The following is an 11,030-nucleotide window of genomic DNA, read 5'->3' as shown; positions in this document are numbered from 1 at the left end:
GCACAGAGCAAACCATCCCTACCTGGCGAATACCCAGACCACACCAGCAAGCTAACACCCACGGCAGATACAGCCAGCATGTGGATTTCACGAACTGACGTGTGCGGCCTTAAGACAATCCCACTTCAACCACCATATTTGCCCACTCACAACACCCATGCCCCCATCCAAGACAGCTCCTTGAAATGCCAGCGCATATTATCTGTGAAAGCAATTTCTGGCTGGTTCTGGGCAAAAGTGTGTAAAATATGCATGGGCTCCAAGACGCGGTTAGAGCCCCGTCGGAGAGGCAGTGTGTGTAGCTAGTAATGAGGGGCGCTTGTACACGTTACGAGGAGGATTATTTAGGACCGAGCTGTGCCCGCATGGTCTGTGTTGAGCCAGGTTGTTACGTCTTTCGTGAGCAATAGATGCAGCCACTTACTGTTGCTTTGTCATAGCATGTCATCTGATGAGCAAGCACGCAGTCACAGGGTGAACAGCAGCACTCAGCGAGGCACGGCAGCTGCATGCTGCTGTCTACTAGCCCTCGCTCCCTTTGCAAACAAGCCAGAGGAAAATGGGTTTGCAACAGTGCCCGTTGGATGTGAAGCAGCAAAGGGGGCAGATCAGAGCTGCTGGGATCATGGCTGGGGCTGGTCCTGCTTTGAGCAGAGGGTTGGACTAGATGTGACCCCCTGAGGTCCCTTCAACCCTCATTTTCTGAGTCTATGTTCTGAAGATGGGAGGAAAAAGGCCAAATCGGCCAGACACCCCATGTCAAGGGTGGTCAGCAGGGAGGTGACAACCCACACAGCACCGTTGGCCCCCGAGACATGCCCCACACATGGGAGAGAGGGATGCAGCCTCTGAAGCAGAACTACCTAGTCCTTAAATGCTGAAAGCTGCAAGGGAGAGAGGAATGGGGGGGGGGAACCCAGCTCAGATCCACTCACTCCCCCTTCCAGCCTCCGCTCTCTGCTGCCGGGTGACCCAGGAGACTGGGCACACCGGACCTAGGGTCTGATCCAGTCCCTGGCAGGACTCATATTCCCATGAAGTCCCCTCCAGCCCTCACTGCCTCCCTCCCCCTTCAGCTGTGCTCTCCACCCGGAGCCAAGCACTTCTACTCACCGCCGGAGACCCAGCAGCAGGTGACGGCCACTACAGCGAGAAGGATCCAGGTCCTCATGATCCCAGAGACACTGAAGTTCCCAAGGCTCTGGAAACTGCCGTGCCCTCGGCTTGTCCCAGTATATGTGGGTGCCTGCCCCACCCCAGGGGCGAGGCTGTGGGGAGGAGCGGTGTGGCACCTGCGGCCCTTGTAGCAACAACCCGGCTGGTCCCAGTAATTATGTCCCGCCTGGAAGACGAGGAAGGCCAGTAATTCCTGTCACCACACCCAGCCCTCTGCACCCGCCTCATTGCACTCTGTCCTGGAGGGGAGGAAGTTCTCCTGGGAGGTGCCAGGATCTGCGGGGCATCACTGCCTTGGTGAGAGGTTGGCATGCGCTGCCAGCAGGGCCCGTCTGGGCTCGGGACCTGCTGTGACAGGACTCTCTGGATGTCACTGAGCTTCTCCAGGTCTCAGCTCCAGCTGAAACAGCAAAGGAAGGGGCTTTGCTTCCCCCCACCCTCTGCCGGTTGGACCCTGAGCTCTTCAGGCTACCCCTAGGCTCTCACTCAAGGCCTCTCCAGCAAACTAAGTAGGACTAATGCATGACACGGACCTCAGTCCACACCATAGCAGCTGAGAGTGCTCAAAGAACCGGCCGAGGCAACTGCCCAGCAAGTTGTGCCTGACCGGTCCACCCGGGCCATGCCCGTTCCAGAGCTGGGCAGCAAGATGCCAGTTGTGTCCACTGGGTGTGCGTGCTTGTGTGTTTATGCGTGTGCATGTTTGTGTATGCATGTGCTTGTGCATTGTGTGTGTGCATGTGCGTTTGTGTGTGCTTGTTTGTGTGTACACGTGTGCTTGTGCATGTGCGCGTGGGTTTGCATGCGTATTTATATGTGCTCGTGTGTGTGTGTGTGTGTGCGTGTGCAGGGGTTTGTATGCATGTGTGCTTGTGCATGTGTGCGCGCAGGCGCTTGCGTGTGCGTGTGCATGTATGTGAATGTGCCATGAATTGTGTAGTTGAGAACCTCACATCTGGGGGTGTTTGTAGAGCTCGCAGGGGTCAGTCTGCCTACGGTGCCGGGGACAGGCCTTCGCCCTCTGCCCTCGCTGAGTCCCAAGGCCGAGAAGATGTGACTGCACAGGTGGGAGGTGCCGTGTCGTGTGGTACAAACCCTTGTCGTCTGCAAACTGTTACTAGGCAGCCCGTCTGCTCCCAGTCCCTCCCAGTCCTGGTGGCCAGCCTGTCTGGCATGGGCCTGGCACTGGGGAGTGCCCCCTCCCAGCCCTCCAGCCCCCACCCCCATCCAGCCGTGCCACGGGCTCTTCACAGCCCCTCATACCCACGATGTGATTCAACAGGCCCCGCACAGAAATGCCAGCACCGTGCCAGCAGGGCCGCAGAGCCCGGTGGGTGGGCACACTCGCTCCCCCACCCCACCCCAGGTCAGGGAGTGGCAGTGAGAGCAAGGGGCAGGGTTGTGTCTGGACCCTGCCCCCTACAAATGCTGCCACTAGTGTGGTTTTTGGGGCCCTAGTCCCACTCCTTCAGGGCCCGTGCTGCCCATCTGGTCTCCCTCCCATTCAGGGGGCACTGAGCAGACCCATCTTTCTCCCTCATCCTTGCCAGGGCCTGGTGCAGAGAGGCAAGGATGGGGCAGAAAGGCATGAGCATGGCAGCACCCTGGGGCGTGCTGCCATGCCCCGTCTCCCCAGGCATGAGCTGGCAGGGACATGACCCATACACCGAAACGCCAGCCAGACCCACAGCCAGCAGAGCAGGATCTGACCCATTCCCCGGGCCTTGCCCAACCACCCAGGCAGGATGGCTGAGCTGTGATTCAGCTCATCCCCAAGGCACCAGAGATGTGGGGAGATTAGGAGGTGCTCAGCTCCCCGCAACCCCACAAGGCAGCCTCTGGCATGACCAGGGAGCCTGGGGCTGCACCCCTCACCAGCAGGACCTAGGGGTGGGGTGCGGGATGGAGCTAGGCTCCATCTGAATGTGAGCCAGCTACCTGCCCTTCCCAGAGCCACCGCCTCCTGCACCACCACAGCGCTGTGCTTTCCCTCGGGGGAGCAGCTGACTTCTGCTCCAAACTCAAGCGTGGTGCTCAGGGCACTTGACTGGGTCTCAGCATCCTCCCAGCCCTAAGTCAGTGCCAGACGCCAGCTCACAACAAGTGCCTGGCATTTGCAGGGCAGGAGGCTGCGCCCAGGTCGGCCTCGGCTGTGCTGGTGTTGGCGGGTGGAGGCTCCAGGCCTGACGTATCCACCTGCAGCCACTCGGGTACCATGCCATGGGGGCAGAGGGAACCAGACCAGGTGCAGGGAGAGGAACAGCAAAGCGGGGCACATATGGCTCATGGCAATGCTCTGCACGGGCCTCCCCCAGCCCTGGCAAGGAAGGGAGTGCCACGGCCCCAGCTCCCTGCCCCGCACCTGCTGCCCAAGGGTCAGTTCTCCCAGGGGCCTCTCCGGGCGGTGTCCAGGCCATGCCCCCCTTGGAAAGCCACCTCTCCCTGCCCACCACCCCTAGTCCCTGCCCCAAAGGGAGCCGCATCCCGGAGCTGCCACGTCGTGGTCACGAAGGACAACGCCCCGTCCTATACAAAAATACTTCTATTGCTTGCAGCGCTCCCACCGGGGGCTGTGTCACTGCTCGTCCAAATAGCCGCGGCCTCGCCTGCCCCTGTCTGTCCATGCCAGCAGCTTCCCTGGTTCGGGGCCCCGGGCCCTGGCATCCAGGTGCAGTCACCGTGCCAGGTTGGGCATGAGGCCTGTGGGCCAGTGTGGCTCCCTCCTGCCCCGGGGGCAGTCGGTGCTGTCCCCGTGCTGGAAAGCAGAGAAATGCGTTGCCTTGAGATTGCCGTCTGGCCTTCCCATGCCGCCCTGGGTCCCTCCAGCCCGTCAGGACTCGAGGTCTCGAGACAGCCGCAGCAGCTCCTTCTGGTTGTCGATCACCCTCAGGTGCTGGAGGTAGACACCGGCGGAGGTCGGGCTCCGGATACTCAGGGACTGCTCAGAGCCTGCAGGGAACAGCCGGTGTCAGGAGAGACCGGTGGCATGACGGGGAACAGGGGACATACTCCAAGGGAGCGCTGTACTGCTGTGAGCTCCCTCAGGGCAGTGCCCCTATCAGCCACGGTCCCAAGGCAGGCAGGCTATGATGGACCGTCCCCAGCTAGGACGGGGCCGTCACAAGCTATTGCCTGTCCTCTCGTGGCCAGGAGCCGCCATAGCACCCGCTGCCAGCGTGTTCCTGGAGAGCCGCCTTCCAGCCTGCTGGAGCCGGGGGTATGAAGCTCTCAGGTGGGACTGGGTTTGCCTCGGACGTCCCTGGCACCGTGACTGTCTGGCCCGGGGGAGTGGGTTGTGGCTGGAGCCGGGGAGCCCTGGTTCTGCTTAGAGGCGCTGGGCACCTCTGCAATGGGGCACGCCCCTGCCAGCCAGGCCCGAACAAGGAGCAAAGGGCATAGATGCTCTCTGGGGGCAGCCAGAGAGGTCTAGGCTGGTTCAACTCCATCCAGCTTATGGGACGTGACCAAGGTCACCAGGCAAACCAGTAGCAGAGCTGCCCAGCCCCCTACTTGAGAGCCACATGTGCACAGACCGCAGGAGCTATGGGGAGGGGGCACTGCCCAAAGCAGGGCAGGGAGCCCAGTGGAGGGGTGGCTGGCACAGCTCCCCTGGCCTGGCCTTACAGGTGGAGACACGCAGGGCCTTGGGGTCCTCCAGCCGGTGGGGGGAGCGACTCCGCAGCGGGGAGACGGGAGCTGCGTGGGGAAAGACGAGGGCATTAGGGTAGTCACAAGCTCCCCCCATCCAACACACCCCGGATCTCTGCCCCCCAGATGTCCCTGCCCCTTGCCCCGCTCTCCCAACTCCAGGCCGGTGTTCACGTCCACCCTGCCCGCTGGGGGCACCTGCCCGTGTCTGTGCCTGTGCCAGACCTTGCACTGATGCTGTCCGGGACCCTGGTCAGTGCAGATGTGCCCCTACCCTAAGCCCCCTGCCCTGCAGAGCTCCCCCCTGGAGCCTGCCCTGCCCCGCTTGGAGCCCGTGTGCTGCCCACGGGCCCCGGTGGCACTCACTGTGGACGTGGCTCCGGCAGCGATGCAGGATGCGTATGGCCTTGGCCATCATGCGCTGCGGACAAAGCCCAGAGGTGACCCACTGACATTGCGGCAGCCGTCCAGCAGCCGGGGTGGGGGGACAGAGCCACCTTGTCTAGCTAGCCTATGCACTCAAGCAAGGGGCAGCTGGGCACTGCCACAGGCATGTTGACCCCGGGGACACTCTCAGTCCACTGGGACACCAGTTCCCCCCCACCTCCCCCAGGCTAGGAGCCTGGGCTCTCAGCAGGAAGGGGCAAAGGCAGGTGCGGGGCCGCACCAGGGCACCCGTCCGCTCACCATCTTCTCGAAGTTGATGAGGTTCTCTGACAGCGTGCGGTTGCCCTCATGGATGAAGGTCAGGTCTGTGGGGGAGAAGGTCCAGACCCTGAAGACCCCCGCGCTTCCCTGCCCCGCTCAGCCTCTGCCCCCAGTCCCAGTCCCGACCCCATTTGACGCCGGCGCCTTGCACCCAGCCCTGACTTCACTTGGCCCCCTTTCCATGTCAAGCTGACGTGACTCCCCGAGTCCAGCCCTGACAAAGGGCCTCGTGACCTCTCACGGGGATCGTGGCCCTGGCCTCCCTCCAGCCCTCGCAGCGGTACCTTTCAGGAGAAGGGGAAGGAAGGGGAGGATGGGGGCGCTCAGCTTGGCGACGGCCAGCCTGTAGACACGGTGGTTCCACGACGGGTCCTGGAAGGAGAAGACAGGCTCCAGGCAGGGCCGGCCATGGCGCTCCCTGCACCCTGCTCACAGCCCCCGAGGGAGATGGGGCGGCCCGAGGCGGGGAGCCCAGGGGGGATGTTGAGCTCAGGGGGGACCCAGGCAGGTGCAGCCAGGTAGCGGGGGCAGATGGGGCCGCCTGGGACCTTTGTGGGGCATGGGGGGAGCCCAGCTCACCAGCATCTGCTCCAGCACGGCATGCAGCTTCCGGACCTTGTGGGGCAGCCTCTGCCGAGAGAAGGGGGACGAGCACATGTGGGTAGCATGAGGATCCCGGAGGGGCCAAGGGCCCGAATCCAAACCTTCCTGAAATCTCCAAGGGTTTAGAGTGCGCTTGCTGCTCCCTACAGCGGATCCAGAGTCAGGCTGGGACCGGCATCTCCCTGCATGGCTCAAAGGCCAGCTCTGGATCACCCAGGGGTGGATAGGCTGCTCTGGGGGCTTTGAGTCCCCGGGACAGGTAAAACTGACTTCGCGCTGCTCTCCGGAGCTCAGCACCGGGGTTTTCCCCGGGGCACAAAGCTTGCTCATTACCCCCGAGGCTGGGGGTCTGGGTCTGGTGCTGCTCGGTCCCCAGGGCTGGGGCAGGCAGGGGCTTGGTACCTCCCAGGTCTTGGCCAGGCGGCTCACGGCCGTGTTGCTCAGCCCGAACATCACAGCGAAGAAGGAATTCAGGTTCCTCTGCTCCTTGAGGCTACAAGCAAAGACATGGAGGCTCGGGTCAGAGCCGGGGCCCGGGACAGCCACGCCGCCCGAGCCCTCGTGGCACCCGTCACTTACTGTGCCGCCAGCTTGATAAACTTGCGGAGGAGCTGGGCCCGCCGGGCCGCGTCCCCGCACAGGCACAGCTCCGTGGACACCCAGTACTGCAGCTCATTGAAGCGCCGCATGATGCGCTCCAGGTTCGCTGTGGTGGCTCCGGGGAACTTCTGGGGTCCCAAGACGTGGTAGAGCAGCTCCACCTGCAAGGCAAGGATAGGTCATGGGGGTGGCAGGGTCCCCTCTTCCCCTCCCCATCTACAGCTGCCAGTGTCCACCCGTACCTGGTGGACGCTGGTGAAAAGAGTCCAGTCGTGCTCCGTCAGCTGGCTGGCCACGTCCTTGGAGCTGAGGAGCTCCAGGGTCTCCCAGGAGCTGGCGGTGGGCCCGAGCTGCTCGGGGTGAGGGGTCTGCATGGGATGGGTAAGGTCATCAAGCCCCAGACAGCCCCAGGCAGCCAGAAGCCCTGCCCAGCCCCACGGGGCGATGGGCTGGAGGGGACAGGAGGCTTTTTCCACATCACCCCCTGATCTGGCCGCTCACAGCTCAAGGCTGCTGCAGGCACATGTGGGAGGAAGAAGCTGGCATACCCTAGCACTCACCAGGCTGCCAAGCTCTTGGACGTTCACAACAAAGAGCCGCTCGTTGAGCCCCAGGGATGTGTACACGCCTATGGCATCCATCGGCAGCCCCACACGCTCTGCCAGAGAGAGGAGGGTTGCAGGGGGGTCCATCGGGGGACACGGCCGGGGACACGGCTGGCCCAGAGCTCAGGATGCTCCTCACTTGGGCCAAGGGTTGCAGATCATGGGGCCAGGGGCTTGTGCCCAGTAACATGGCAGGCCGCCATGCAGAGGCTGGAGCTTCCAACCCTCGCAGCCGGGACACGTGATTACGGGTCTCAGACACCAGACATAGGAGGAAAGGCTGAAAAGACTGGGGTTATTTATCCTGGAGAAGAGAAGCCTGAGGGTGGATTTGAAATCCCTGACAGAGAGGATGGACACGGGGCCGGGGGCCGGACTGGGAGCAATGGCTTGCAGCTGCAGGAGGGGAAACTGAGGCTGGAAGTGAGAAGGAGCTTTGTCGAAGAGTTTTCCAGGCTCCCCAGAAGAGCTGGGGAAGTTTCCAAGAGCAGGCTGAGACACGTGGCTGGGATGGTTTGCTCAGGACTGACCTTGTCTTGAACTAGAGCTAGATATGACCCCCTGGGATCCCTTCCAGCCTGACTTTCCTATGATCAAGGGGTTCAGCCTCCAAGCATGGGGGGTTCTGGACATCTGGGACCCCTTTTGCAGAGAGGGGTGCAGGGCTCGTCCTCCTTGGGGTCCCCTGCTCCAACCTCCATCCCTTGCCCATGCCACTTACTCACCCCCGGCTGAGTTGACCTTCACCAGCACGGGGTCCCCGTCCTGGCCGAGCAAGGGGGCCAGGGCCACGAGCACATCATGCACGGAGGCGTTCACGGGCAGCACCACAGTCAAGCAGGAGTGGTCCAGCCTGTAGATGTCATAGGGCACTGAGGAGGGAAGGAGAGGTATGAGCAAGAGCCACTCACCCCTGGGGCCAGATGACTCAGGCCTGGAGGAAGGGGAAGGGGCCTCAGGGCCGCGCAGGGAGTGGGATCGCACACACGTGGCGCTGTTACCTCTGTCCCCAGCCATGATGGCAGAGCTGCAGCCCAGCATAGCCTCCTCGTGGCTGGCGAACCAATACCCCGGGCTCCGCACCTGGGGTCCGGATGTCAGAGAGGCATCAAGCAGGGAGGCAGCAAAGACGGAGGCAGCACGCAGGCTCCCAGCCCCCAGCCAGCCTGTCCCAGACCCACGTGGCCACCCTGGACTTGGTCCAGGCCACTTGCTGTCCCAAGCTGAGAACAGGACATCTCAGGCAGTCCAGCCCCCCGCCCCCGGGGAGAGATGGCAGCCCTGCGCAGCGCTGTGCCCACCTTGATCTGCGGAGACACGTTCCCACTGCCGTTCTCCAGCCTGGGCGGGGGACAGAGCAATACAACGTGAGAGACGGGGCGAGGGAAGTGAGTCCCCTCCCTTGCAGTGAGGTTTCTAGCTGGGAAGCCCCCTCCCGTGCCAGACAGGTGCAGCGCTTGCCCCAGCAAGCCGGCAGCAGTGCTGGATATCCTCCCAGCCCCCCTCCAGCCCCAGGCTCCGGTCCCAAGGACACGCTGGATCTCAAAGCCAGGCAGCTTGGCCTGCAGTCCTCTGCTGGAAACCTAGCAGTGCCAGCTGTAGAAACCGCTGGAAAGCACGACTGCAGTCCCAGGTGGAGGAGCCCAGGTGCGTGGAGACAGCCGTCCCCGGCTGCCCTGCCCGGGCTCCCGGGTGGGGAGAGCGGGGGACCGGGACTCACGCTCGATGCCTCCGCCGGTCCTGCAGCTGGTCCCAAAGCAGACCGCAGAGGCGGGGGTCCTGGCTCACGGCCTCCGAGAGGCTCTGGGGGGGAAGACTGTCAGTAACGAGGCTGCGCCATCCCAGGGCGGGTGCTGGGCCCTTCCAGGCAGGTCTTCTGGGAGCACGGACCCCACACAGCCCCTGCCCCCGTACCTGCAGCAGGGCCCTGGCGCTGGGCTCGGCCTGGAGCAGACGCCCATATAACAGCCCCCACTGGCCGACCAGCCTCAGGATCTTCTGGCGCTTGCTGAGGGCATAGGTAGCCTTCTCCTGCTCCGAGCCCTCTGACGGCTCTGCCTGGAAGGTGGGCAAGTTAAGGCAGCCGCCGTGGGAGAAGGAGCCGGGGGTGACAGCGGCCATGGGGCCGGCGGGGCCTGGGAAGAGCCAGCCCTGCAGCAACATCCCCACCCCAGGGGGTCTCTCCAGTGTCAGGGCAAGGGGCCCTGCCTGCAGTGCAGCGCGCACAGCATCTGGCCCGGGGTGCATATTCCCACCCCCACCCCATGCAGGCGGGGTGCCTGCTCCCTCCCCAGCCCTAAAGACACAGCATGGGAAGGATATTGGTGGAGCAGAGCTCTGCAGAGCTGGGCCATGGGCATGAACAGGCTGTAGGTCAGCAGGAAATCCCCCAGCAGCGTATCTGGAAGAGACAAGCCCCCAGGTCAGGCAGCCGGGGCTGGGCTGTGCCAGGGGCTGCCCCCATCCCTGGGGTGCCTGGGAGCTCTCTTGGGGGCTGGGGGTGGGGACTTCCCTCTGATGCAACCGTGGTGCTCCCAAGCCACCCACCCCCCGCCAGCCCCACCAAGTCACCCAGCCCTTTGCGCTTCCTCTAGGCCTCCAAAACCAGGGCTTGAGCTCTCTGGACAGAGCACAGGCTGGTCCCTGCTCTCCTGCGGCTCGTGCGCCCCACGAGAGCATGTGTGTCTCCCCTCCACCGAGGGCAGCCTGATGCTCACCCACGGGGTCATAGAAGGTGGCATCCAGCCTCATGGCCTCCAGCAGGTGCTCCAGGATCTTCTCCGGGGTCCCTGCCATCACCGAGTACCTGTGGGCAGAGCCCACGGGGGGTCAGCTGCAGGGGCCATGACTGCGACAGGGGGCCTGAGGGCTGCCGGGCAGGGGCCCTACAACCACAGGATCAGGCCCAGGTGCCCTGGATGCAGGCGGAGGGGACAGGGACAGAGGCAGGGCATGGGGGGGCAGCCGACATTGGCTGGGCACACCCATGGAGGGGCAGGACTTGGCCCAAGCTGGGGCAGGGGACGGAGGGGTGAGACGGGCCACTGTACCTACTGCTCCCTGCAACTGCCACGTGGCCACCGAGGCCACTATTCTTCTCCAGCACCAGCACCACTTTCCCGTGCTCCTTCAGGCGAATGGTGTTGGCCTCCACATCCTGCAGAGACCTGACGTCAGCCTTGCCCAGGGCCCATCCCATTCTTGGCAGGGGACTGGACTGGCATCCCAGGGTTGGGGCAGCCTGGCCAGGAGCCTGCTCTTGCAGTCCTGCCCTGGCCTGGGGTGTCTAGGGGGGTGGAGTGGGAACAGCAGCGCAGGGCAAAGGCCAAAGCAAGGCTACCTTGACAGCTTGGAAGCAGAGGGTAAAATGGACCCCAGGCCCTGCAGTCACAGATTGAGGGGTGTGGGATGGGGGCAATATCTCCCAGCACCTGCCAGAAGCCAGAACCAGCCCATGGCTGCATGGAGGATGCACTAGAACAGGGGGCAGGTCCTTGGCCCCAAGGCCAGGAGCATTACCCCATTTGTACCCATACTCTCAGGGACAAGAGATAGTTTCATAGTTTGTAGGGTCGGAAGGGACCTGAGCAGATTATCTAGTCCGACCCCCTGCCCTGGCAGGAAAGAGTACTGGGGTCAAATGACCCCAGCAAGATGTTCATCTAACCTCCTCTTAAACACCCCCAGGGT

General features: G+C 63.3%; 2 protein-coding genes across 2 annotated transcripts in view; both read right to left on the bottom strand.

Moving 5' to 3' along the window:
- Positions 1 to 1,820, bottom strand: part of ENDOU (endonuclease, poly(U) specific) — a 10,995-nt gene extending 9,175 nt beyond the window's left edge. Inside the window, exon 1 of the mRNA XM_019556494.1 lies at positions 1,114 to 1,820. Within this exon, the coding sequence (XP_019412039.1) occupies positions 1,114 to 1,171 (58 nt within the window). The 5' untranslated portion in view covers positions 1,172 to 1,820. The remainder of the gene's footprint in view (positions 1 to 1,113) is intronic.
- Positions 1,821 to 3,700: 1,880 nt separating this feature from the next.
- Positions 3,701 to 11,030, bottom strand: part of RAPGEF3 (Rap guanine nucleotide exchange factor 3) — an 18,804-nt gene continuing 11,474 nt past the window's right edge. The window contains exons 10-27 of the mRNA XM_019556403.1: positions 10,391 to 10,497; positions 10,058 to 10,146; positions 9,663 to 9,741; positions 9,255 to 9,405; positions 9,061 to 9,143; positions 8,642 to 8,681; positions 8,342 to 8,423; positions 8,066 to 8,212; positions 7,296 to 7,393; positions 6,978 to 7,103; positions 6,715 to 6,896; positions 6,538 to 6,628; positions 6,112 to 6,162; positions 5,817 to 5,904; positions 5,512 to 5,576; positions 5,191 to 5,245; positions 4,801 to 4,872; positions 3,701 to 4,125 (exon numbers count right to left, since the gene is read on the bottom strand). Of these exons, the coding sequence (XP_019411948.1) occupies positions 4,007 to 4,125; positions 4,801 to 4,872; positions 5,191 to 5,245; positions 5,512 to 5,576; positions 5,817 to 5,904; positions 6,112 to 6,162; positions 6,538 to 6,628; positions 6,715 to 6,896; positions 6,978 to 7,103; positions 7,296 to 7,393; positions 8,066 to 8,212; positions 8,342 to 8,423; positions 8,642 to 8,681; positions 9,061 to 9,143; positions 9,255 to 9,405; positions 9,663 to 9,741; positions 10,058 to 10,146; positions 10,391 to 10,497 (1,725 nt within the window). The 3' untranslated portion in view covers positions 3,701 to 4,006. The remainder of the gene's footprint in view (positions 4,126 to 4,800; positions 4,873 to 5,190; positions 5,246 to 5,511; positions 5,577 to 5,816; positions 5,905 to 6,111; positions 6,163 to 6,537; positions 6,629 to 6,714; positions 6,897 to 6,977; positions 7,104 to 7,295; positions 7,394 to 8,065; positions 8,213 to 8,341; positions 8,424 to 8,641; positions 8,682 to 9,060; positions 9,144 to 9,254; positions 9,406 to 9,662; positions 9,742 to 10,057; positions 10,147 to 10,390; positions 10,498 to 11,030) is intronic.

This window comes from Crocodylus porosus, unplaced genomic scaffold, assembly GCF_001723895.1.
Source record: "Crocodylus porosus isolate Cpor-Errol unplaced genomic scaffold, CroPor_comp1, whole genome shotgun sequence".
NCBI classification, from domain to species: Eukaryota; Metazoa; Chordata; order Crocodylia; family Crocodylidae; genus Crocodylus; species Crocodylus porosus.
Note: the sequence above shows the minus strand (reverse complement) of the source record. Positions and strands in the feature narration are given on the sequence as shown.